The sequence below is a fragment of the Carassius auratus genome, chromosome 7 (assembly GCF_003368295.1).
Source record: "Carassius auratus strain Wakin chromosome 7, ASM336829v1, whole genome shotgun sequence".
In the NCBI taxonomy this organism is placed as follows: domain Eukaryota; kingdom Metazoa; phylum Chordata; class Actinopteri; order Cypriniformes; family Cyprinidae; genus Carassius; species Carassius auratus.
The window spans coordinates 33,851,171-33,877,373 of NC_039249.1; the positions used below are offsets into that span (position 1 = coordinate 33,851,171).

At 39.8% G+C, this 26,203-nt stretch overlaps 2 protein-coding genes across 2 annotated transcripts; both read right to left on the reverse strand.

The window, feature by feature from the left end:
- Positions 1 to 812: 812 nt before the first annotated feature.
- On the reverse strand, positions 813 to 24,674 carry LOC113106578 (uncharacterized). The gene is made up of 4 exons (XM_026268658.1): positions 24,605 to 24,674; positions 1,487 to 1,807; positions 1,084 to 1,401; positions 813 to 998 (listed from the first exon to the last, which is right to left on the reverse strand). Exons 1-4 carry the CDS (start codon positions 24,663 to 24,665, stop codon positions 832 to 834), a joined length of 867 nt encoding a protein of 288 aa, XP_026124443.1. The 5' UTR covers positions 24,666 to 24,674; the 3' UTR covers positions 813 to 831.
- On the reverse strand, positions 20,837 to 23,486 carry LOC113106577 (uncharacterized). Its single transcript, XM_026268657.1, has 5 exons — positions 22,883 to 23,486; positions 22,071 to 22,254; positions 21,639 to 21,858; positions 21,074 to 21,526; positions 20,837 to 20,868 (listed from the first exon to the last, which is right to left on the reverse strand). The coding sequence occupies exons 1-4, from the start codon at positions 23,153 to 23,155 to the stop codon at positions 21,160 to 21,162; spliced, it is 1,044 nt and encodes a 347-aa protein (XP_026124442.1). The 5' UTR covers positions 23,156 to 23,486; the 3' UTR covers positions 20,837 to 20,868; positions 21,074 to 21,159.
- Positions 24,675 to 26,203: the final 1,529 nt, after the last annotated feature.

The window sequence follows — 26,203 nt, forward strand, 5'->3', positions numbered from 1 at the left end:
TTAGAGTATAAATAATATCTGAACAATTCTAAAGCTCAAAGTTCAATGCCAAGCGAGATATTTTATTTAACAGAATTCACCTACAACGAACGACCTGTTAGGACTACAGCCCTCTAGTTCCTGCAGTAATGACATCACTAAAACAGTTTTGTGACTAAGCTCCGCCCACATGAATTCACAAAAAGGGGGCGTGGTCTTGTTGCGCTCCGACAAAGAAGAGGAAGAGCTGCATTTGTGTTTGTCACCATGTCGTCGAAACGCTGTTATTTTCAAGTCCAATCATCTTTGTTTTGGCTTCCCAGGGACGCTGTACTTGGAGATGAATGGTTACAATTTATGTTTAACTCGGTTCCCGAACATTATAATCCACATGTAAAACTATGTGCAGTTCATTTTGCTGACAACAGCTTCCTCAATCTCAATCAGTTTAATGCCGGATTCGCACAAAGATTATTCTTGAAAGATGGAGCAGTTCCCTCTTTGTCTGGAGAAGGCATTGTTAATGGACCACAACCGGTCCATTAGGTAAATGTATTTTATTATTTAAGTTGGTGCGTTTAACAGTTTCTGTAACTTATTACACAAAGGGCAACGCTGTTTAACTTTGTTAACTAGATGTTATGGCTGTGCAAAAAAATCTTGCACACTGTAAACACAATCAAAGCTTCAAAAAAGCACAAACAATGGGACTTTTAATCTATTAGTGTTTCTACATAATCATTAACAACAAACCGTGGTAAAATATCTATTTATGAGTCTTATATAGTTTGTGATGATCAGATCATGAGTTAATCATAATATACTGAAGTGAGCGTGTGTCAGTTTGCGGGGTTAAAGAAATGTAGTGTTGTTATCTGAACACATGTCAGTGTATCTGAGTGAGGTCTTCAGGTCACAGTAAACATTGATCTTAACAGCTGATTCTGGACCTGCTTGTGTAGGAGCTGAAGCTGATTTAGAGCTGGTGACTGGAGACGGTGGATTTGTTTCGCTTGGAGCTGGAAAAGATGAATGTTCAGATACGTCATAGACTACCATCATATTTAAATGACTGATGAGTAATTGTTCATATAAATCATTTACTTGGATACTTGACAGTATATGTGGCTGAGGTCTTCAGTTGATCTCTGTGTTTAAGCTGACATCTCCACTCTCTGTTGTGATCTTCATTCAGGAGTGTTGTAGTCAGAGAGATGAGACACTGTTCAGAGGAGAATGAGATCTGAAATCTGGAGTCTGTCTGCAGATTCACACCAGCCTGATTCACCCAGATCAGATCAAGACCCTCAGAACGGACTGAAGCATCACAAGAGACTCGATCATAATAATAATAATATAACTGACAGAAGAGAGTCAGAGAGCGGCCTGATCTGATCTCAGACTGTGAGGATGATGAAGACACTGAAACAGAAAATCAGACAGAGATTACATGACAATATTACTGTTTAATTCAACATATATTCATAATATTCACAGAAACACTGACCATGAAGAACATGCAGAAAAACACGTGCATCATCTCCATGTTGTTGTCCATTCACATATTGTCTGCAGAGGTAAAGTCCACGATCTTCTTTTGTGACTTTCTTGATGTTCAGAGAGCAGTCAGAGCCCAGACTCAGTCTCTCGTGTCTCTCTGTGTCAGTCTTCTTTACTCCTCCAGCAATCAGTTCAACTGTCCCTGTCCCTGACGGTCTGCCATAGATCCATGTAGTTGATGTGCAGCCAGGAAGAGCATTATTACAGGACAGACGGACATCTTCACCAGAACTGAAGAACACACGAGTCACTTCTGCTCCACTGATACCTACAGATAATAATAATAAAAACAACAACGATGATAATAGTTACAATAAACAACAACAACAACATCAACAACAACAATAATAATAATAATAATAATAATAATAATAATAATAATAACACTAATGATAATAATAATGTGGGTTAATGACTTAATTATGAAATCAATGATTCTTGAGACATGGGACAAAACATATCCAGCTTCTGTAACTGTGGGTTTAAAAATGAAAATATTTTCAATTTAAATGTTTTGAGAGATTAATAAGTATCCCTTTGAATTTAATTTTACCATTATTATATCAAATCTATGATTTTAATTGTGCTCACACTACATCTAAAACAGTGTCCACAAATATGCTATGAAATGTTGTATGTATGCTGCTGCTATACAATATATGTTTAAAACAATCCCTATAGGCGGAAGAAATATAAGGTAACCCCCCCTCCCCACAGAACAAGCAGATCTATTGTCAAGACACGTAATGCTGCTGCTCCGGAGAACCGTGAGAACGTGTGTTTGCTATTGGTGTGAGTCTGTGCCGGCTTTTACAAATGGTTTAACGCTAGAGGACTACAACTGTGTAGAGACCGGAGTTAAGTGTTTCTGGGCTAATGGAGCCCAGATAAATTAACTGAACCTGGGTGTTGAACCCTTAGGTTTATTTAACTAATGACCTAAATACCTGTGTGCCTAAGCCAATAGCTGAAACTTACCTCGGTAGAAACACTCACTCTGTGTCATTAACAAACAGGAATCACACTGTAAGCTGATTGATGAAGAAACCCCCAGAAACCACCTGATTCAGACTCTTTATTTTGTCATTTAAGATATGTCTTTTTTTTTTTTCATTAAAGTTCACTGACGAAAGCAATGGAAATACTTACCTTTAACCTATTAATAAGCTAACATCATATTTGGTGAAATAATAAATCATTGAACAGCCTGTAGTTGTGATGTCATATGCATGGGACTAATTCTGCCATCAAAAGCAGCTGCTCATTTATTTTGATTATTTAAAGATTTTCATATTGCATATTAAGAACGATAATGTTTGCATTGTATGAACACATCATTGATAAAGGCATGGCTTGTTCCAGATGGTTTTGAACAGAACACTACAGTGACTTTATTTAAATGTAGTTGTCTGCTTTTATAGTAACTGTGTTATAGCATAACTGATTTTGCTATACATAAAAGTTTCTACATTGCGATCTGAATAGCAATGCATGCTGGGTGCTGCACAAAAGTATTTAGAATTGCTACTGCCCCTTTACAAATAACAAAAACCAACCAATTAATGCTTATTCCACTTTGAAGAGTTCTGTAAAACCTGCTGAATTGAATAGCAAAGTAATAAAATACTCATTTCACCTAAAAAGTTCAGTACCATCCAAGTGTTATCTTATCACAGACATTTCATACAACTAAATGTGCTTTCTGTTGCAGCTGCTATAGCAACAATAACTGGATTGACATGCGGACTGCTGCTAATATTTCTAATTTCATCTGAAATTGTTGTGTGCTGTTGCTATAAAATTTTATTAACTAGCAATCTGAATAGATATGCATACTATTGCATGAATATACTTAGAATTTCTATGATAAGTTTTTATTTTTCTATAAACGAGCAAACACAATTAAAAATGACTATTTCACTTAAGAGTTACTTACCCCATGCATTATCACTGAATTGTCAGCAACTAAAAAGTACTTTCTGCTGCTGCTGCTATATAAGCAACAATTTGACTTCCTGTTGCTAATATTATTTCTAACATTGAATATGAATGCATGTGTCACGGAGACGAACCCCGTGATTCCCTCTACTGGCCAGCAGAGGGCTCCATCTCCGGAATACTGACTCTCACACTCACCTATACTGATTCGCACTACACTACCCATCATCCCCGCATCCTCACCCTGATCACCTACAGGTGCAGCTCATTGGCACGGAGATATAAGCTGCACAACTCCATCAGCCAAACGCGAAGTCTTGTTTTGCTCCGGCTGACATTTCCAAGCGTTATTTCCCGTGGTTGATTTCCTGTTACCAGTACTGTTTTGCTTATCGTCTCTTGAACCCTTGCTGCCTGCCTCTTGACCTTGGATTGTTTATTGGACTCTGAATCTTGCCTGTTTCCCCTGAACCTCTGCTTGTGTTTGACAACGATTCTGATCACCTCTACTGTTGTGTTTGCTGGTCCTGATTCCCGCCTGTACGACCTCGAGTCTTTCAATAAAGCCTGCTAAATGGATTCCCTGTCTGATGAGTCGTTACAGAAGACTTCGCCACAATCGAATCCAGCGGCTTACGATCATCTGTGTGCGACCATGGCAGCCCAGGCAAATCAGATCGCTGCTAATCAACATCAATTGAATCGTCTCACTTCCGTCACGGAGGAACTGGTAAAGGCTGTTCAAAACCTCCACAGCCCTGCCGTGACGTCAACCCCATCTGCAGCGGTCACCGCTTCCCACATGGCAGGAACGCCAACTCACGTTAATCCTCGACTGGCTTACCCGGAGAAATTTGACGGGGACTCTACCAAGTGTAAGGGCTTCTTACTACAGTGCTCGCTGTTCGTTGAACAACAACCAACCCTTTACACCACTGATGCTGGTAAGATCGCCTTCGTGTGTTCATTATTAACGGGAAGAGCTTTGGAATGGATAACGGCGGTATGGCGCGAGGAGGGAACGGCGTTCACTACTTTCACTGTCTTTCTGATACGTTTCCGTGAGGTGTTTGATCACCCCCGAGAGGGGAAAGGAGCAGGTGAGCGGTTGCTTGAATTATCGCAGGGAGGATTAACAGCAGCGGAATATGCCTTGAACTTTCGCACTTTGGCTGCTCAGACGTCATGGGTGAGTGACACGCTGAAGGTATTGTTTCGCAAGGGGCTTAATCACGAACTGCAAACCGAACTCGCTTGCCGTGATGAGGGGAGAACTCTGAGTGATCTTATTTCACTTACCATAACCATTGATAACCTGCAACGCTCTCGCCGTGTCAGTGCTCCACGCCTCTTCCCCGCTGCGGTAACGCTACCCGTAGAAACTACAGAGCCCATGCAGATAAACTCCTATCATCTGACTGAGGAGGAACGTCACCGCCGCAGGGTTAACCGACTCTGTCTCTACTGTGGCTCTCCGGGACACCTACGAATCACTTGTCCCAATCGCCGCTCTTCTTACACTCCGAAGTCGGTGAGTTTACCTTCTAACTGTGTGTCAGTCCCTCTGATAATCAAGACCGACAGTGTTCAAATAGCCACCACTGCTTTACTTGATTCAGGAGCAGCTGGGAATTTTATCTCTGAGGAATTTGCCAGAGGGAATAACATCTCTTTAATTTCATGCACTAATTCTCTGTCTGTAGCCACAATAGATGGGCGCCCTTTGGGGTCTGGGTTGATCACTCACCGCACCCAAGATCTCCAAATGTTAACCGGCCTGCTACACCAAGAAACCATTCAGTTCTACGTGCTTCCTGTATCTAACACCCCTGTTATTTTGGGATTGCCCTGGCTCAGACTGCATGATCCTCAGGTGTCGTGGAGAGAAGGACAAATTCTTAGATGGAGCACCCAGTGTCAGAAATCATGCCTCTCGACCATCTCTCCCATGACGGTACAAGTCGTCACATTAGACTCGGAGACCACCAGCATTCCCAATCTGCCCAAAGAGTATCACGATCTCGTCACCGCCTTCAGCAAGGTACAGGCAAACACATTACCACCACATCGCAGCTATGATTGTGCCATTGATCTCATTCCAGGTTCATCACCACCCCGGGGTCGAATATTCCCGTTATCATTACCCGAGTCAGAAGCTATGGCCAAGTACATCAAGGAGGAGCTGGAGAAGGGGTTTATACGTCCATCCACCTCTCCTGCTTCAGCTGGCTTCTTCTTTGTCCGCAAGAGGGATGGAGGTCTGCGCCCTTGCATCGATTATCGTGGACTCAACGAAATAACAGTAAAGTTTCGATATCCTCTACCACTGGTGCCCTCTGCTTTAGAGCAGTTACGTACTGCACAGTACTACACCAAATTGGATCTGCGCTGCACATACAACCTCATCCGCATTAGGGAGGGGGACGAGTGGAAGACAGCTTTCTCAACCACCAATGGGCACTACGAATACCGGGTGATGCCGTTTGGACTGGTCAATAGTCCTTCGGTTTTCCAATCCTTTGTCAATGACATCTTCAGAGACATGCTAAATAGAACTGTTATCATATACATTGACGATATCCTAATCTATTCAGATACCCTGGAGGAACATGTCCAACATGTGAGAGCTGTGCTGCAAAGACTCATTGAACATCAACTCTATGCTAAGGCGGAAAAATGTGAATTTCATACCACCTCCACCACCTTCCTGGGGTACGTCATCAGCCCAGAGGGGGTCGCCATGGATGAGAGCAAAGTCAATGCCGTTCTCAAGTGGTCAGTACCAAGGACACTAAAGGAGCTTCAACGCTTTCTGGGGTTTGCTAATTTCTATCGCCGTTTCATCAGGAACTTCAGCTCTGTGGTTAGTCCCCTCACGTCTATGGTCAAGAAAGGAGCCCATCGGCTACACTGGGCTGAAGCTGCTCTTCAAGCTTTCCAGGAACTAAAGAGAAGGTTTGTGACCGCTCCCATACTCCATCATCCTGACCCATATCTCCAGTTTCTCGTCGAGGTGGATGCCTCCAACACTGGTATCGGGGCTATTCTCTCCCAATGCCAGGGTTCTACCGGTAAACTCCACCCATGTGCCTTTTACTCCCGCAAACTCAATGCTGCTGAACGTAACTACGACGTGGGAGACCGTGAACTTCTCGCTATGAAAGCGGCCTTCGAAGAGTGGAGACACTGGCTGGAGGGGGCCAACCTTCCCTTCACCGTACTAACCGATCATAAAAACCTTGAGTATTTGCGCTCAGCCAAGCGCCTCAATCCACGGCAGGCCAGATGGTCACTGTTCTTCTCTCGATTCGACTTCTCAGTTACCTACCGTCCAGGCTCCAAGAACACCAAGGCAGATGCACTATCCCGTATTCACGAAGACGAACAGATTCCATCCGAACCAGAGTCCATACTCCCTTTCAAAGTAGTTATTGCACCAGTACAATGGGACATCATGACGCTTATCCAACAACACAACTCTCAACACGCACCTCCAGCAACTTGTCCTCCTGATAGAGTCTACGTACCACCTACCTTACGTGATCAAATTCTCAACCACACGCACTGCTTGCCCGCATCCGGTCACCCAGGTATCACGGCTACCATTCACCTGCTTCAGAACCGGTTCTGGTGGGAATCATTACCCAAGGACACCATAACTTTCATCCAACAATGCCAGACCTGTAATGCACACAAGACTCCCCGCCAATTGCCAGCCGGATTGCTTCAACCACTCCCCATCCCACAACGACCCTGGTCCCATCTGGCAATAGACTTCATCACCGATCTACCTGTCCCTCAGGGTAACACTGTTGTTCTGACTGTAATTGATCGTTTCTCCAAAGCCTGTCGCCTTATTCCTCTACCTAAATTGCCTACGGCTCTACAGACTGCCGAACTACTCTGTAACTGGGTCTTCCGTCTCTACGGACTACCGGAGGATATCGTCTCCGATAGAGGTCCCCAATTTACCTCTCGTCTCTGGAAAGCCTTCTTCCAAGCCCTCAACATAAACGTTAGCTTGACCTCTGGTTACCATCCTCAATCCAACGGTCAGGTCGAAAGACTCAATCAGGAAATCACCCGGTTCCTGAGATCATACTGTAGCTCCAACCAGGAAGATTGGGCACGGTTCCTCCTTTGGGCTGAGTATGCACAGAACTCCCTGGTCAAACCAGCTACTGGTATAACTCCCTTTAAGTGCATCCTAGGCTATCAACCGCCCATGTTTCCCTGGTCCGGGGAACCCACCGATGTACCCGCTGTCACGGACTGGCTGCAACGCAGTGAGGAGACTTGGAATCAGGCTCACGTACACCTTCAACGAGCCATCCGCCATCAAAAAGAGCATGCTGACCACCGTCGTCGTCCTGGGCCTGTATACCAACCCCAACAATGGGTGTGGCTCTCTACCCGAGATCTCCGTCTCCGACTACCCTGCAAGAAACTAAGTCCAAGGTACGTGGGTCCCTTCAAGATAACACATCAGATCACTCCTGTTTCATTCCGTCTTGCATTACCTGACACCTATCGCATCTCTCCCACCTTTCATGTATCTCTGCTCAAGCCCGCTGTGGCCCCTGGAGAGGAGGGAGAGGGGAGGTCCCGTGAGCAGAGTCCCCAGCCCGTCCAGATCGAGACTGAGGAAACGTACCAAGTGCGAGAACTTCTTAACTCCAGGCGTCGAGGACGCATCCTGCAGTATCTGGTCGACTGGGAGGGGTACGGTCCGGAGGAACAATCTTGGGTCAACGCTGACAACATACTAGACCCCAACCTCATCACGGAGTTCCATCGGTTACATCCGGAGAAACCGGCCCCACGACCACGCGGTAGACCTCGACGTCGGCTACCATCTCGCGCCAGGAGTCGCTCGCAGGGAGGGGGCTCTGTCACGGAGACGAACCCCGTGATTCCCTCTACTGGCCAGCAGAGGGCTCCATCTCCGGAATACTGACTCTCACACTCACCTATACTGATTCGCACTACACTACCCATCATCCCCGCATCCTCACCCTGATCACCTACAGGTGCAGCTCATTGGCACGGAGATATAAGCTGCACAACTCCATCAGCCAAACGCGAAGTCTTGTTTTGCTCCGGCTGACATTTCCAAGCGTTATTTCCCGTGGTTGATTTCCTGTTACCAGTACTGTTTTGCTTATCGTCTCTTGAACCCTTGCTGCCTGCCTCTTGACCTTGGATTGTTTATTGGACTCTGAATCTTGCCTGTTTCCCCTGAACCTCTGCTTGTGTTTGACGACGATTCTGATCACCTCTACTGTTGTGTTTGCTGGTCCTGATTCCCGCCTGTACGACCTCGAGTCTTTCAATAAAGCCTGCTAAATGGATTCCCTGTCTGATGAGTCGTTACAGCATGCTGCTGCTATTAAATTTTCTTCATGCAATCTGAAAAACTGTACATACTGCTGTTACAGCTGCAGAAACATACTTAAAATTGCTAAGACCCTTTTAAATAAATGAAATGCAAGTGATGCCTATTCGCTTGAGGAATTCTCATACCAGCCTTTTTTTAAGTCACTGAGACTGTTGGGAGATTGTTGTTGACTTCAGGAGAGCGCACACTCAGCATGTTCCTCTGACCATCACTGGTGTGACTGTGGAGAGAATGGGTAGCACCAAGTTCCTGGGTGTGCACATCACAGAGCACCTCTCCTGGATCGACAACACCTCAGTACTTTCCAAGAAATCACAACAGCGTCTCTACTTCCTCTGCAAACTGAGGAGAGCTAGAGCCCCAACCCCCATCATGTACACCTTCTACAGAGGCACCATCGAGAGCATCCTGACGACCTGCATCACTGTGTGGTATGGAGCCTGCAACGCTTCCTGCCGAAAGACTCTGCAAAGCATAGTGAGAGCAGCTGAGAAGATCATTGGTGTCTCTCTCTCCCCTCACTCCAGGACATTTACGGAACCCGTCTCAACCGCAAAGCCCTCTGCATCACAGGTGTTCCCACTCACCCATCACACAGCTTCTCAAGTCTGCTGCAATCAGGGAGGAGACTGCAGAGTCTCCAGGCCAGGACCAGCAGACTGAAGGACAGCTTCAGCCATCAGGCTGTCAGGAAGCTGAACTCGCTCCCGAACTTGTTCTCACAAATGTTAAATAGGAAAACTTATTGCTGCTGCTACTAATGCTATTGCTGTTATATGACAAGACATACAGAAAAGTTCTAAGAAGTAGAGCAGTTGTCATCACTGTGGTAAAACTGGAAACTGGATGAACGTGTACAAGACATTAAGAGAAATGAACAGCTTTACTCAGCTCCTACTCTATCTACTACTCTGAAGCTGCCCCTCCCCACGTCACCTGACTGTTGGAGCAGCTTGCTCAGGTGTTAACTGTAAGGTCTATCGAGTGCTTAAAGGGGGGGTGAAATGCTCCTTTTCACTCAATATCCTGTTAATCTTGAGTACCTATAGAGTAGTACTGCATCCTTCATAACTCCAAAAAGTCTTTAGTTTTATTATATTCATAAGAGAAATATAGTCTGAAAAACACGAGTGGCTGGAGGCATGACGTGTGGGCGGAGCTAAAGAATCACGAGCACGAGTAAGCTTTTAAACCATCATCCAAAACAAACCATGGCTAACAGTCACATACAGCCGTATATTTATGATCCAGAATCAGATCCAGAGGCTGAAATTGAACAAGAGCAGAAGCACCAACGACTACAGCAGGACGTCTCTATGTGGTATGTATTGAAACTGTATATATTTGCTTAGCGGTTTTGGAAAATGACTAAGTTCCACTTTATGTCGTCTTTTTTTTTTTTAAGGTGTACATTCGTAATGTGCAGTTTTATGCCAACATCGCATGTTGTTTATTTGATGTGCTTACGCGCCTATAGCGAAGTTAACAACACAGAGATATCAAAAGCAGTTTTACTCACCGCCTGCGGTTCCAACACACGATCGTGACCCTTTTTCGTTGGGACTGCATTATCCTTAAGAAATAAACGATGTGCAAATCCGGTGTCAAACTGGGCCTTGTTTGTAAAACAAGCATCTTCGAAATGCAGGGAACAAACAAAAACACTTGCACAACTCCGTTGATGCTCTGTAAAAATAAACTCCATCCACTGGTCCCTTAATGCGGTTTTTTTTTGTGTTTTTTTTGGGGGGGGGAGGTAATCTGTGCAGGGTTGTCTTGCCCTGGCAACCGAAAACACACTTCTTTTGTGACATTTCGGTCTCTCGCTCTGATCAGTGAATTGCTCTGCTATACGGGAGCGCGCGCTCTTCTGGCAGAAGTGCCTCAGGACCCATATAAGGAAATTCCGCTCCATCTAACGTCACACAGACCCATACTCGAAAAAAAAAAAAACTTTCCGAAACTTGTGACGAACCGGAACTGTTCCAAAAATACTCCTTCAAACGTACAACTTAATTTTTGACACTTTGTCCATGTTTAGCATGGGAATCCAACTAAATTGGATAAAAAACTCAGTATGCATTAAATAGCATTTCACCCCCCCTTTAACTTCCCCAGTAATGTACAACAAAGATGAAATATCCTTTGTAAATAAAACTACAGGAAGCTGACTGTCACTTCCTTCCATTGAAAAAAACGTTACGTACACTCACAGCCTTCAAAACTATATTACAGCACACTTCAGTCACTCACCTATCCTTTTTGGGTAATGATGTTTGTTATGACTGATGTTCCATTAGAGAATGGAGATGTTGTACAGTAAAGTTTGCACACCAACTACAGGGACAGACTAGGACACACACAGACCAGTGAGGAGCCCAGGGAAGAACCGAAGTGCAACAGGTCTCGGGGACCAACCCTGTGCTGAAGACTTCCTCATAGGTTTCCCCTTTCAGTAGATTTATCCCCAGCTAACTGGTCCATAGGTGTCAAATTACTTAACACTAGATAAATAACACTAAAAATACTATACGATCATCACTTAAAACCATTTTACGATCAACAACTTACAACACGGGGGCACACTCTATTGGGCAGCAGGTATTATAACATATACTCAAATACATTACACCATCCATGTCATGGTGAGCATGATTTCACCAAGTACAACATGTTCCTGGATCAACATCCTTGTTGATCCAGGAACATCATTCCAATCAACCAATCAGAGTTGAGAGATAACTTTTCAGGAAATGTCAGTTTAAGGCTTACAATCAGGATTAGGTGATTTAACACTGTTGTTAATCAGCTATCATTTCCCTCTGATTTTAAGACCCAATCCCAATTCTATTTTATACCCCTTCCCCTTTTCCCTTGAAACAGAGTGTCAAGGGGTAGCGGAGAAAATATTCCCCTAAGGATTGTGACACCTCTACCATGATGTCACACGCCATCATTCGTCATCTAGCTCTTTCAATGCACACATAGACTGGTGGTCATTAGAGCCTTTAATTATCATTCTGTATTAATGAGCTGCTTACTGACACACACAGATATCGGAAATCGCGCAGCTTACACATACAGGAGAAAATTACTGAAAATAAACTGTCCAGGAGAAAAATACTCATCATTACATTATATTTTCCAGCGACGAGATGATACAATTGATGTTTTTAAGTAAACTCTAAAAAGATAAACACACAGACGCGAATAAACACAACTTATTCCATTTCTCTCTCTCTTTCTCTCTCTCTCTCTCTCTCTCTCTCTCGATTAGGCAATATTTGATAAAGTGGTTTAGTGATTTCTAATTACTGGGGGGATTAGTCTATGGCAGTTATCGCCCTGATCAGACATGTGCTGTGGCACTATCATTCAGTCTGTAATGATATGACGTTAGCAAATATTAGCTATTTTTTGCAAACATTTTTTGAGTAACATGACCGTTAATATGAACTCACAATTGAATGTAACATAAAACAAATGATTACTTTTCGTTAAAATCTTTATTTATGCCAAAAAAAGCTTACATTTATGTGCATTTTTGTTCACTCTAGCAGCCATGTTGCCGTGATAATTCATACCCCTTCGTTTGAAGTGTGGTCCCGAAAAATCTTGTTTGAAGGGCTATCTGGCCCTTCCCCTTACCCCTACCCCTCCAACCAAAAGAGAATTGAGACACCCCTACCCCTTCACGTGAACGCGCGAAACGGAGGGGAAGGGGGAAGGGGAAAGGGGAAAGGGGAAGTGCTAAGGGGTAGAATTGGGATTGGGCCTGAGAATAAATGATGGGTAGGGTTAGGTTTAGGAGTAGGGATTGGGTTAAGTCTGTATTTTTGGAAAGTAATCTTGATCTAGGATCATCAGAAGATGTTGATCCATTTTTGATTTCTTACTTGGCAAAATCACACCGACCTACATGTCATATGTGTCAACAGTTATGGTCCTAAAAATAAATATTATACCTAAGTAAATCTAGGAAAACACAGAATAAGTACAATAATATGTGTCTGTAACCTTTTCAGGTTACATGTCTGCAAGATGGGGCTTATGTTAACAAATATAGGCCATAGAATGGACTTATGAAGGTTTCAATTTGTATTATGTGAGATTTCTTAAAACTCTCAGCGGGAGGATGGTGGGATTACAAATTTATAAAATATAGATTATGAGGTAAGAAGGATGACATTTCTAAAAGATCAAATCAGGAAGCTCAGGAGTCTTTAGTTTTTATGCTCTTCCTGACCAAACTCAATAAACAGCTGTGCCTTTTGTCTTTATGATGTCTTTTGTCAGGCACCTCTGTGTTTAAGTGACACTGTTATACTGATACGATCAAAGATGGGAAAATGGCCAGTATCAGCCGATCCCTGTATTCCATTTGCATGCTTTGTTTAAATGGTCTCCACCTCTACTGTATGTATCTCTCCCACTTGAATGTATAAAAACTCCAGAGTATCATTGCTTTGGTGAGACTTGGATGACTGCAGCGACGCACAGCGAGTCCTCAATAAAGAGTAACTTCTGTATGAAAGATATCTCAACCTCTCCTGGTCTTCGCTTCTGAGTTCCCAACAACTTGCTTAGCAATTACTCCTCACACGAATAACATGCGCATAGTTTTACAAGTTGTATAATTGGGTATAATTGCAGAAAACAAGTTTTACTTACACATACAAAGCCCAAAATATCTGCTGAATAGCCCAAAACTTATTTGTTCAATCAGCTTTATTACTATGGAAACACAAAAAATGTACATTTAAGAAAAAGTGACTGAATTAAAAACACTTAAAAACACAGCCTGCATCAGCTTAAACCATCTTTTGGTGTTAAACAGTACTGTCACTAAAGACGCGCAGTGAAGAACTTATATACTGTGACCATAGACTGACTGAGACTTACATGCAGTACCGCAGCTCCCTACACGCAGAGTACACAGTTACTCAAAAACAAAAAAACACCTTTCGTTTTATATAGATATACGTGTACGTAAATAAGCATGTGAACATGAACATATATAAACAATAAATATAAAAATATAAAAAAATGTGTTTTACGGTGAAGATAGTAGACAGGCAAAGAACACGTGACACACCATTCCTGCATCCGCACGTGCGCTTGCTCTCATGTTTGCGGCTGACTGTAAATGATCAGAACTGATGGACAACTTCACCCGGGAAAAGAGAACAGTAGTCCGGCGCAGAGATAAGAAAAAGAAGAAAATCCCAAGATGAGGCCTGTGCATCACTTTTAGCTACTTTTATAATCCTGTTAAACTTTTTGAATTTGATAAAATTAAGTTCATAATGTGTTTTAATGTCGATGATAATAACACCGCTACATATGCCTTAATATTCTATGAGTTTCCATGTTCCCTTCTGAAAATTGACCATAATTTTACTATGAAAAAAAAAAGTTTCTTGTAGCAATGATAACTACAAATTAACAATGGCTTTGCTACTTCAAATGCCTTCAAATAATACATTTACGAAGTACTCAGATCATTTTTGTGTAAAAAAAACAGACCTAAGTGAACAACAACCTTTTAAAATGCCATAAAATGCATTATATAAAAACAATGAGGTGATAATGATTGGTTAATTAATAATAATTGAATAACACTGTTAAAATGTATAATGTAATACAATTACATAACTGATAACTGCTGTTGAAACACTTACAGGACGAACAAATCCCCGTTTAATACTGACCAAACATTTCATTCAAATATCCACTTAATCTTTCATTTTTAGCCACCTTTTTTGTGATAGAAATGCTAGCCTCTATAATTTCTTCAACAAAAATGTGGACATCACAACTCTTATAAAGACTAAACCTTGTCTTTATTGAAGTAAAATGTTCTTGTGTCATTTCTGAATGCTTGAGACTATAAACTGTATTAGTAAAATCATAGCCGCAGGCAGGGTGCGATTTGTGAAAAAAAAAACAGGGGGGGGGGGGTGCTTTGAAACATTTTAATTCATAAAAATAAATAAAAATAAATAATGAGAACATGAACTTGATGACTCATGCACTAATTAACATATTTATGACATAAGTGCGTGGTATTGTATTGCCTCCCTACAGGGCCGTAGCAGGGGTTTGCGGGCCCCGGTGCATGTTGAATCAGTGGGCCCTGTTTGAAATTGTTTAATTTTTATGTTTGTTCTATTTATTTATTTGTGCTATTTACACAATAAACATTTACATTTAAGTTTTTTTTTTTCAAGTGTGTAAGAGTCCAGGTACAGAAACCGAATAAGTAAATGTAAAATAGCACTGTATAGTCTTCACTCAAAAAAATCAATATACAATCAAACCAAAATTTATTCAGACAGCTTCAACATTTCTAACATTATCACAGTTTATTTGCTATAATTTGGAAAATGGTAATAAAATATGACAAGAACTCAAGTTAAACTGTCAGAAAAAAATCATTTTGATAATGTATGTATGTGTAATGTATGTAATGAATTACAATCAACCAAAACTTCAGACAGCTGTTAGTATGACAATATTTACACAACTATCAATACTTAGTTGAAAAATTCCCAAGCAATGCTTACATGAGTCCGGACCCGGTGTTCCTCCCCTTCCCCATCTCCCGGACTCATTCACCGTACACTATACACCTGGTTCACTCGGTACACCTGTTGCATCCACTCACTCACTTAGACACACACAGCTGATCTCCATTTGTTCACGAACATATATTCTCCTCATTCACACCACACTGCCTGCCTGGATTAATTGTGCTTGTTAATGTTGATGGTGATTTCTATAGTGTTTCTCGAGTTGTGTGTGGTTTCCCAGTGATCGTGTTTATGCCAGTTTTGTTTTGCCTTGTTGGCCTTTTTGTTCTTTTTTATAATAAAGTGTCTCTTCCCTGCATTTGGACCCAGACCTTGCTCTTTCCACGGCGCCGTCTCTACCGCGCTGTGACATAATTTTGTTCAGTCTGGGGTGTGAAAAGGTTGCATTAGCAATTCATGAAAAAAACATGTATGAGCAAATCATGGTGCTTTATATGGTGCTGAATAATTTTTGGTCCCAATTGTATTATTATTAGTAGTAGTAGTAGTAGTAGCAGTAGTAATACTGTACTGTATGAAGAACTTTTGGTATATGTCATAATTTGCTTTATTTTGCTATACTCGCTTGCATAAATGTATTATAGTGTCCTGCACCTTATATCAAAAATTATATCTGGTGTCTGAATAATTGTTGGTTTGACTGTGCATAAATTATTGTTAAAACTATAGAGTAATTCAGTCAAGAACAGTGAGTAATTTTCTTTCTTTCATATTCTTGGATTAACATTACAACAGCTAGAAGCTAAATTAGGAACGGTCACTTTAAGAGACAATGAATGCATCCACTATAATACACATCCGATCTTCTTCTAAACTGTTTACTTTCACTTAAGACATAAACAACAGCTTTTTCGAACATCCTTTCCAAGACGGGTATTTTGACATATTAGTATGTATTTGTCGGCAAAAGAGTTTGGTGAGCACACAAGCACACAAGAGCAGAAAGAGGCAGATTCAGTGTTCAAGTGTTTTGAGACGCCTCTCTCTGCGTGAGCCCTGAACACCAGATCACCGCGAGTACTGAATTGTGCTCTTACACATCCTTTTGTTTGTTCAAACTGCGATTTATATTTGTTCGTTCAGGTGCAGGAGGGACTTCGAGGAGAACTTTGCTAAAGAGAGCTCGGTTCAGTGTCGCTGTCCGTGATACACGCTCTCTCTCCGCTTGCTCACCGATCACAGCACGCAAGTAACCAGCTACTCAGTTCAGCTTTTCCGCATCTTGTGTTTGAATGCTTAAACTCTTTTTAATGTTTTAACCGATAAGTTGTAAGACTTAAAAACATGTGAAAATCGTAAGCTTTCGGGACCACAAACAGTAGTGGTCTGTCAACTGTCTTTTAGGCTGGCCTCAGCCAGTCGGTTGAGATCGCCAGGGACCCCCCCTCAGCCGTGGGCCCCTATAATCGTCACCGCCTTTCACCCCACTAGTGACGGCCCTGCCTCCCTATACTCACATACTGCAATTTAATTTAGCCATTCAATTTAATTCTCAATAAAACTGTTTTTATTACTATATTTTAATGTTTCTGTTGTCAGACAACGGAATGTATATTATAATAACTGAAACTCGGTCCATTACGACTAGGACATAACTAGCTCTCAAACATTAATCTGCACTAATGAAATAAAATACACATACGGTAAAATCAGTGGTTGTGCTGTGACTGATATGGGCTATACTTGCTTGTAAAATAGACTTAGAGGTATTATTTTTTTTTTTTACTGAAAGTGCTGCTACTCTCTGCGCTCCCTGAACACAGCAGATGCAGAGAGAGAGACTCGCGCTGGGAAAGAGAGAGAGCTCGCACTCGTGCGGCAGCACCAGAGAGTCTTGGAGACTAAATAATGATTGCCCAAAAAGTCGCTAGATTAGTCGCTAGTCACTTTTTAGGAAAAAAAAGTTGCTTAAATCTAGCGACAAAGTCACCAAGTTAGCAACTCCACTGCCCAGCGGACTAGCTTCAACCTTCTCGTAAGTAGAGTTGTGACGTTCGCGAACGAACCGATTCTTTTGAACGGCTCATAAACATGAACGATGGGAGCCGAGTCGCGACTGGAGAGGAGCCGTTCTTTTTATCGTTCTTTTTTCCTATGCGTGTTCATACAAATGAGCTCCTCCAGGAGACAGAACAGTTATAGGTGGAGGGGCGCACCCAGCGCAGGCCAACCCTTTATAGCGTGATGATATTAGTTATTAGTTGTGCATGCATTTACATTGCATTTTGTGTTCATTTAAAACTTATTTTAAAATCATTAAAAATGTTCTTTTGTGATACTGTACTTGTATAGAAATGTTTCACTAAAAGCTGTTTTCCACAGACATTCATTGCAGCCCACTTTGTTATTGTTCATTGACTTGAAGGGGCTGATGTCCTATTTGCAAAGTTTACAGTAGTAATAGTATGTAGTATGTAGACATTTCCATTTTATTTATTCTAATTTTATCTACTTAAAAAAAAAAATTAGTTTTCTATCAAAATGTTCTTGTGTGATAACAATGTTCTTGTGTGGAAGTGTTTGTAGTAAAAGCTGTTTTGCACAGAAATTCATTGCAGCCGGCTTTGTTTTTTATGTTTATTTGTGAGTAGGTATTGTATGAATAACATAAGTCAACGTAGTTTTACACACACACACACACACACACACACACACACACACACACACACACACACACGCACACACACACACACACACACACTTTGTACTAAAGGTAAATCAAAATAATGATGTCACTGTCTAAGCAGAGGGATTTGTGCAACCCTATGGAATATAGTCGACACATGAGAAATGAGGTAATAATCAATATTTCAGAATAATTCAAACTCGGATATTGGTGTGTGATATCTGAGCTTTAATTATTTGACTACAAATCTCACCTCATAATACCTCCCAGTGATTATTTCCAGGATAAACTGAGATGCTCCCAAGCTGGCTTCTTAAAACTGACTAAATATTTAAAAAGAGCCAAAAGAGCCATTCTTTTGAACGGCTCTTTGAAAGGAACGGATCGCGAAGATCCGGATCCCCTCAAAGAGCCATAAATCCCATCACTACTCGTAAGTGTTGATATGCTTTTACTCATGAGGTGTAACCAATCAGAAAGAGCCGTGGGCAGGACATCGATCAAGTCTGGAGAGTGGTGAATACAGAGAGGATGAGCCAGCCAAAGTAGCACATTTTAAAATAAAATTGACTCTAATCAAACCACGGATCCGTGATAAGTTTTGTGATCCGTCTCGCCACTAGTGTACTAGCACTGATCACTCTGAGGGTGGGTAAATGTAAAAATAAAATAAAAAATAAGCAAAGGCAGGGATACATTGACCAGAAAGGGGGAAATCCCACGCACCCCCCCCTCCCCCCCCCAGCAAATCGCACCCTGACCGTAGGCAACTGTCTAGCTGTAATTTGTAAATAATACAATTTAATTACAATTTAGTTATTTTCTTTTATATTTTATTAAAGTTAGTTTGAAAATGTTGACCCCTAAAGTATGTTATTTTTTTCATATATATATATAATTTTTTTTTTTTTTTTTTTACCATAATAATTTGGATAGGGGGCACAACAATACAGTTCTGCTTAGGACACCTTCAGCCGAAGCATAACATCCCCATTGACCCTCTCATGGGACACTGCACTTTTTTTTTTTTTTTTTTATGCGTATTTGCTTTAAAGCCCTATTGGTTATTTATATGTTTTATTTGTGTGCTGTTCTGACGTGTTTTTTTTTTCTCTGAGCACACAAAGCATGCACACAAAAATTTAAAAACCCTTCAAACTGTGTCTGATTACTGAACCAAGTTATATTTTGTGGTAATATTGGCAAAACACAAGGTTTACATATAGCATCAGTTGGTTATGTTTAAAATGAAAGAAACCGATGCATGTCTGTATAGTAGATGTGTGCAGGTCTTAAAGGGGTGGTAAAACACGGTTTTTCGAAGGCTTGATTGTGTTTGTGGGGTGCACTGTAACATATGTTCATGCTTCGTTTTTTAAAAAAATGCATTATTTTTCATATATTTTACCTTTACTCTACACTGCTCTGTCCCTCCTTGTAAAACGGTCTGATGGTTTCCGGGTTCTATGAAGCCAGTCCCACAAAAATAGCAATGGGCTCAGATTGGTTAGCTGCCCCAGTGTGTTGTGATTCGCTAACCGACTAGCGAATCACAACACACTGGGTGTGTTTTTCGGTAACGTCATGCCCCTTACCTTTACCAGTAGTCTGTGCTTTGGGGGTATTAGAAACAATGGCGTCAATAAAACCATACCAATTTGAGCCCGTATCGGACCCAGAAAATTTTGATGAAGATGATCGAGGATTTCCTGTTCAAGAACGGCTGTTAAATGACGTTTCAGAATGTTATGTTTTTTATTGTTGTGATATAATACTTTTTTAGATACGCTGTTATTTAATTGTACTAATGATAATAGTTGATGTTGAATTTATAACAATAATAAGTGTTTGTCTATTAACAAAAGTATTCAAGAACCTTTTTTATTTAAAAAATATATATATATTTTATTAGGTGTACATGTAATAACTGTGCAAAAATGCCAACTGAAGAGGAAAAAATCTGCTGCAAAGAAATACAGAAGGTAGTGTAATAAGCTAGTACCAAAATTATGCATAACGTGTTAATAGTTCTGTATAATCCTTTTTTCATATTTAAAAGATGAACATAGGTTAATTGTACAGTATGTTCTCATTGTCTTACATTACTGTTTAGGTTGTAAAACGAATGATGGAGGTTCCAGACCCTCCTAAATGTATGGTTGAGCATCCAGGTTTTGAACCAAACTGCTTAAATCCGTATACTTTGCAAAATATCAATAATATTTACAGAGCCGACTATGGACCAGTGAGACGCAGAAATGAAGAGGAGTAAGTATTTATTAAATTTAATGAAATTATGTTGTGAAAAATAATATAAATAAAAAACAAATATATATATATATATATATATTTACACAATACATGTTATTCAAAGACAAACATTAAATCAAAATATCAATTTTTATCAAACATATTTTCACATCACATATACATGTTTCCAATATACCACTGGTTTTATACACAATATTGAGGTTTTCTGTTCCTGCCATAAGCGCTTCCGTTATCTGGCCTATCGCAGCTTTGTCAGCTGGTGCTGGGGCTACCTAGGACGTAGTGTGAGGGTTGTCATCCCCTCATGTGTTGTTAACCGGATCCGCCTACAGTTTCCTGATCCAGCGGGACAGTATGTTGGGTTCCGGCCACCCCTCGACTGAATCGTGACACACGCTGGGCAATCACCTCTTCTTTGGAAGGTTTTTCATACTGTGATGACAGAGGAGGTGGAATGGGGATTGCATGTAGCTCTTCCGCATATGGCTTGGGGTCCACAAAGACTTTATGTAACAGAAGGCTCATAATCAATACTGCAATACGGCTCAATACTGAGTCCATCTATGGGTTTATATAATTACTGATAAATAATCTACCTTTGTTTTATAATTAACATTTGTGTAATATTTATAAATATTTTTGTAAGCTTATATTTACTTCATTATAGCTTTTGTTATATTATTGTTAATAAAACATTTTACAACTTACTGTATGTTGGTTCTATTTTCACTGGCTTTGCTGTGCATTCCCCTTTTTTGGACTTTGGAAAAACGAACTTATACACAGCCTGTCCTTCAGTTGTTGTTGCCTGCCTGCTTGTTGCTGTTGTTTACATACTGAAACAACACAGTATTTTTTTGTGATTTTTTTATTGTAAATTGTAATACCTTCTCTAGTTGTTTAAAAGATCCACCGGTAAAATACGTTGCAGCAGACAATAGCAGGTTTCCAAGTGGGGTACTCCCAACAATGGGCTGGCTCTGCCACTGTCTGTAGTAGTTACACTTTTCACAAAGCTGGGTGAATGCAACAAAAGTCCCCCTTCGTCTGCTCTGGACAACACACTTTGTCTTAAAAATTGGACAGGACACAAACAGCTCTCGAAGACAGCTTTCAAAAACAATGTATTTGTTATCGCTGTGGTCGGGCTGTGGATCTATCCTAAGGCAATATAAAAAGAATAAATATTAGAAAATTGCTTTCATGTTTTATATATATTTTTAAACACAAATGTATTAGTAAAAAAGTGCGTAAATATGTATTTATATCTTACGCCAATTCTGATTCTTCAGTGACAACAGAATCTGGGTTATATGTGGAATCAGTGGGTTCGACATTTAATTCTGATTCTTCTTCCTCATCGAACACCAGACGAGGTCTCTTACTGGGCCTGAAGACTGAGCCCCTTACTGGTGTTGAAGACAGCTGCACATCAGGAAACATGTCAGTTGTTTGGGTGCCCACATCATGACCATAATATGTTGCCTGAATGCCTAAAAGTACAAATAAAAAAAGTAAAAATACAATTACTCATAACCATCGGTCATGCTATTACAATTTTTTTTACAGTGATAAACATAAGCCACTTTCTAATACACATACGTTTCAGTAGCCGGTATGACAATTATAATAAAAAAAAGACAATATGTACTAGAACTGCATATGATAAAGTAACACAAACACATTTAATGTCTGTATTTCATACCTTTGCTCCTTAAGTGGAAACTGCTCAATGTACCCATTGAAAGTTGTGTACCCACTGATCGCATCTTCGGCTTTATCTCTGTGGCTACAGTTTCGGTCTCTATAGGGTCTGACTGACATCCAACTTCATGAAGTGTAGATGTAGTGGGGAGCTCTTGGGAACTCGCACCCTGCTGAGATGTTGTCTGCAAGAAATAATGACAATATGTAATCAATGATCAAATTACAGCTTAAAACATACGTTTGACATGTAAAAATAGTAAGAAAAAATTACTGGATAATAATCATTGGACCACAAAAAATAAGCTTCATAAGCAAGATTTTCATATGACTGTTCTGACAAATTGTATTAGTCCTCAAAGGGATTTTTTTGATTAAAGAGTGAAGATCTATAGTAATCGGTACTGAATGGAATCATTACTTTTGTATTTTTAGAACGCTTATAACCAAATATCTGTCGCTATAACTATTAACCAAAAACATTGGCTTTACTATAGTAGCCAAATCAAACACAGAACCATGTTTAGCATGTCTGCAGATAAACAAACATGTAGATAAACAATACATAAACGCTCTAATCAAAGAATAATATACACTAATTCCAAGTTCGTTGTTGAGATTAAGAAAAAAAGTTCGTAACGTTAGGGTGTTTGTCGCATTAAGTATGAATAAGCATTTAACTAACTGGTTTGCAGAGCCAAACAGCGTTGTTATTTGTTCACTTCCTTGATACAACGCACAATTAGCAATACAGCCAATAGCAATACAAACCAATACAGTAAAACACATCGACGAAAAATAAGTCATACTTACAGCTTGTGGCCCGTAAACAGCTTCTGTTTTTAAAGTTGGAACTGCTCCATCTTTCAGGACAAGCCGTTGGGCGAATCCTGCATTGAACTCGCGAAGATTGTGGAAGCTTTCCTCCGTAAAATGTGCAGCACAGAGAGCGAGATTTGGGTAATAATTTTGAGGGACCGAGTTAAAAATAAATTTTAACCATTGATCCCTAACTTCCCCGTCCCTGGGAAGGCTGAACAAAGTGGACCTGCAATCCGGATGAAAATAACAGCGTTTCGTTGGCATCGCGGCAAAAATACTCCAGCATACAACAACTCTTCTCAATCTCCACAGCAATATAAAATGGCCTCGCCCCCCACCTAATCTATTATTCTCGGAGGAGGGGTTTATGTAAATATTGGGCTTAGTGACGTCAGCAACCCTGGAGGAATGTCGTGTAGTCCCTACCGGTCGTTTGCTGTAGTCCTTAGAAATGGATTTCTTTAAAAGCAAATATCTCCCTTTGCTTAAAACTTTGAACGTTGTAACTTTGCAGATGTTGTTTATGCTCAAACAGGAAAATTACACACTAGCTAAAGTTAGAAAAGTGAAATCGTGTTTTATCACCCCTTTAAAGGGACAGTACTGAACATGCTGTCGACTGTAATTAAAGATATAGTTCACCCTAAAATTTTATTTCTGTCATTGTTTATTCACTTACATGTTGTCCCAAGACATTTTTGCCATATCGCCCACCCTAACAAACCAATACATACTACCCACCCACCCAACCATCATCAACCAAAGCCCCCAAAATCCCCCAGTCTACGATTGTGCCCTCATAACACCATTTTTGCCCCTACAGAGGTCTGTGTACGCCACTCACTAGCTCTAACTTCTTGCATCCTTTAATTTTCTGTCATCTGGTTCTTTTCAATCTACTGTGTTTTTTTTTTTCTTTATAATTTGTCCTGCTTTATAAAACTGGCCTGTTTCATTTTATTTTTTATTTTTTTTAATTAACGCATTTGTTATAAGGTGAGATGTATGATGCTTTTTATTATTATTAATATTATTATTATTATAGAAATGCAAAAATCCTTTTGAATGCAGATTCATACTGTGAGATGAGAACAAAAAATAAGAAAATGAGTAAATAATCATTGCTTTATGTTATCGGACTTTATATAATATAATATAATATATATATATATATATATATATATATATATATATATATATATATATATATATATATATATAATTAAAATATATTTAATTTAATTTATATATAAATATATATAATGTGCGACATCGATCACATGACCTGGGCCCTCATTAACAGGAGACACATGTGCTGAAAACATCTAAAGTAAACTCATCTCAGAACAAAACCTGCTCCAGAGCCAGTAATGTGCAGAGAATGGGTTGCTATGGCTACATACTCCAAAAGTTTAATTATCGGTTTATGTATTAATAATCTTACACAGACATGTAACATAACCTGATTTCTGGAATACAGCAGACTTCACTTTATAATACTTTTAACATAAACAGAGCTTTTCAAGAGACTTCTGAATGTGACAGCAGTATTTGAACAATTCTAAACGTGCATTAAATAATAAAACAGTATTTACTCCACATGACCCTGAGATAACAGCTTAATGACTTAATGAGTTTCATCAAAATAAGATTGTGCACATTCAAACTCCAGACACTACGTTAGAGTAATTAAACTTAAACAGATGTCTTTACCTGTGAGAAGTGCACAGATAATGATCCGTCCCAGCAGACACATGTGACACTTATCAGCCATGTTCTGTTTCTGTCAGTCTTTCTCTTCACTCTATAATTAAAGTTCTTCTTTTTAACACCATCAGCTCATCCTGTGGGTGTTAACTTCCTCTGATCACCAACTGACCATTGAGTTGCATTTCACTCACACTATACTGATGAAGAAAATACGTTTCTATAAAATATAGGGTACAACGGGGCTAAATGCCCATCTTAAGGAAAAAAAAGTGCCTAAAATGTATAATTGTAGAAAATAAAAAAATATATACTTTTTATTGGATATTAATCAAGCAACATAATTTATGAAAATAAATAATTCAGTTGTTTATTTTGTTTAAAAACCTTATAAATGTATGAGGTGGTAAAGCGGGACCTAGTATTGATACAAATACTTCAGCTAAAATAATGTCAGTTAATACAAAGTTAGTTAATACTTGTTCAAAGCAATCACTTTAGCAAAGTTTGTACTATTTTCTGCATAGTTTGATAAATAAAATAATTACATTTGTTTAAGAAATATACTGTAATTAAAATATATTAAAATAAAATATATATTTCAAAATACAGAAACATCAAAATCATTGAAATAAGTAAAGATTCTGAAAGTATTGAAGGAGATCTCATATATATATATATATATATATATATATATATATATATATATATATATATATATATAAATGCACATTATAGTGTTCCTGTAGCTCAAGTGGTAGAGCATTGTGTTAACAAGCATGGGGTTGAGGGTTTGGATCCCAGGGAACACATGATAGGAGAAAATTGTTAGCCTGAATACTGTCGATGAACAGAGGGCGGGCTGAGAGCCGTGACGTAGACACCAAGCGCCAAATTTAAGATTGTAGTTTAGGTTGGGGAAATCGGAAATCGAAAAACTGATAAACTAACGTTAAATATAAAAATGCTGTATTTAAAACAGCTAGTTCATATGTAGTTGACGCAACTGTCATGTCGCGCGTCCTGTGACAAATCAGTCAGCGGTGAAAATCAAAAGTAGATTTCATTTAAAGTCCAACAGTTAATACTAATATTAGACATAAACGAACATGTTAAATATAAAGTATTCAAAACAGGGTAAGTTCATATATTTGGAGTGAAGTTGAATTGAACTGATGCATAAGTCATACAGCGCTCTGGACCACGCACCTCATGTCGAGACCGACACACCGCCACAGAAACAAGAATGAGACGCGTTTTAACATAACTGTGGCATTAAACTAGTTAGTGAGGGCTCATTTAAAATATTGCACATATATAGGCCATTCAGATTGCTTGTTAAAGTTAAGTGAAATATCTTAGATCTGCAGACGATGTACATCTGTTTGTGGATGGAGATTTTGTAACAGTCAAAACTATGTATTTTGCATGCATCACATTATAGTGCGGTGTGCATGAAAATAATAACAATGTGGCAGAGCGAACTTAACAACCATAGTGGTTCTCACGTAGTCCTTCTACTTTATCACCACAAGTGATCAGTCTTTAAAGGAGCTGTATGTAAGAAATCTATTTAAATTAATCATAAAATGGCCCTGATGTGTC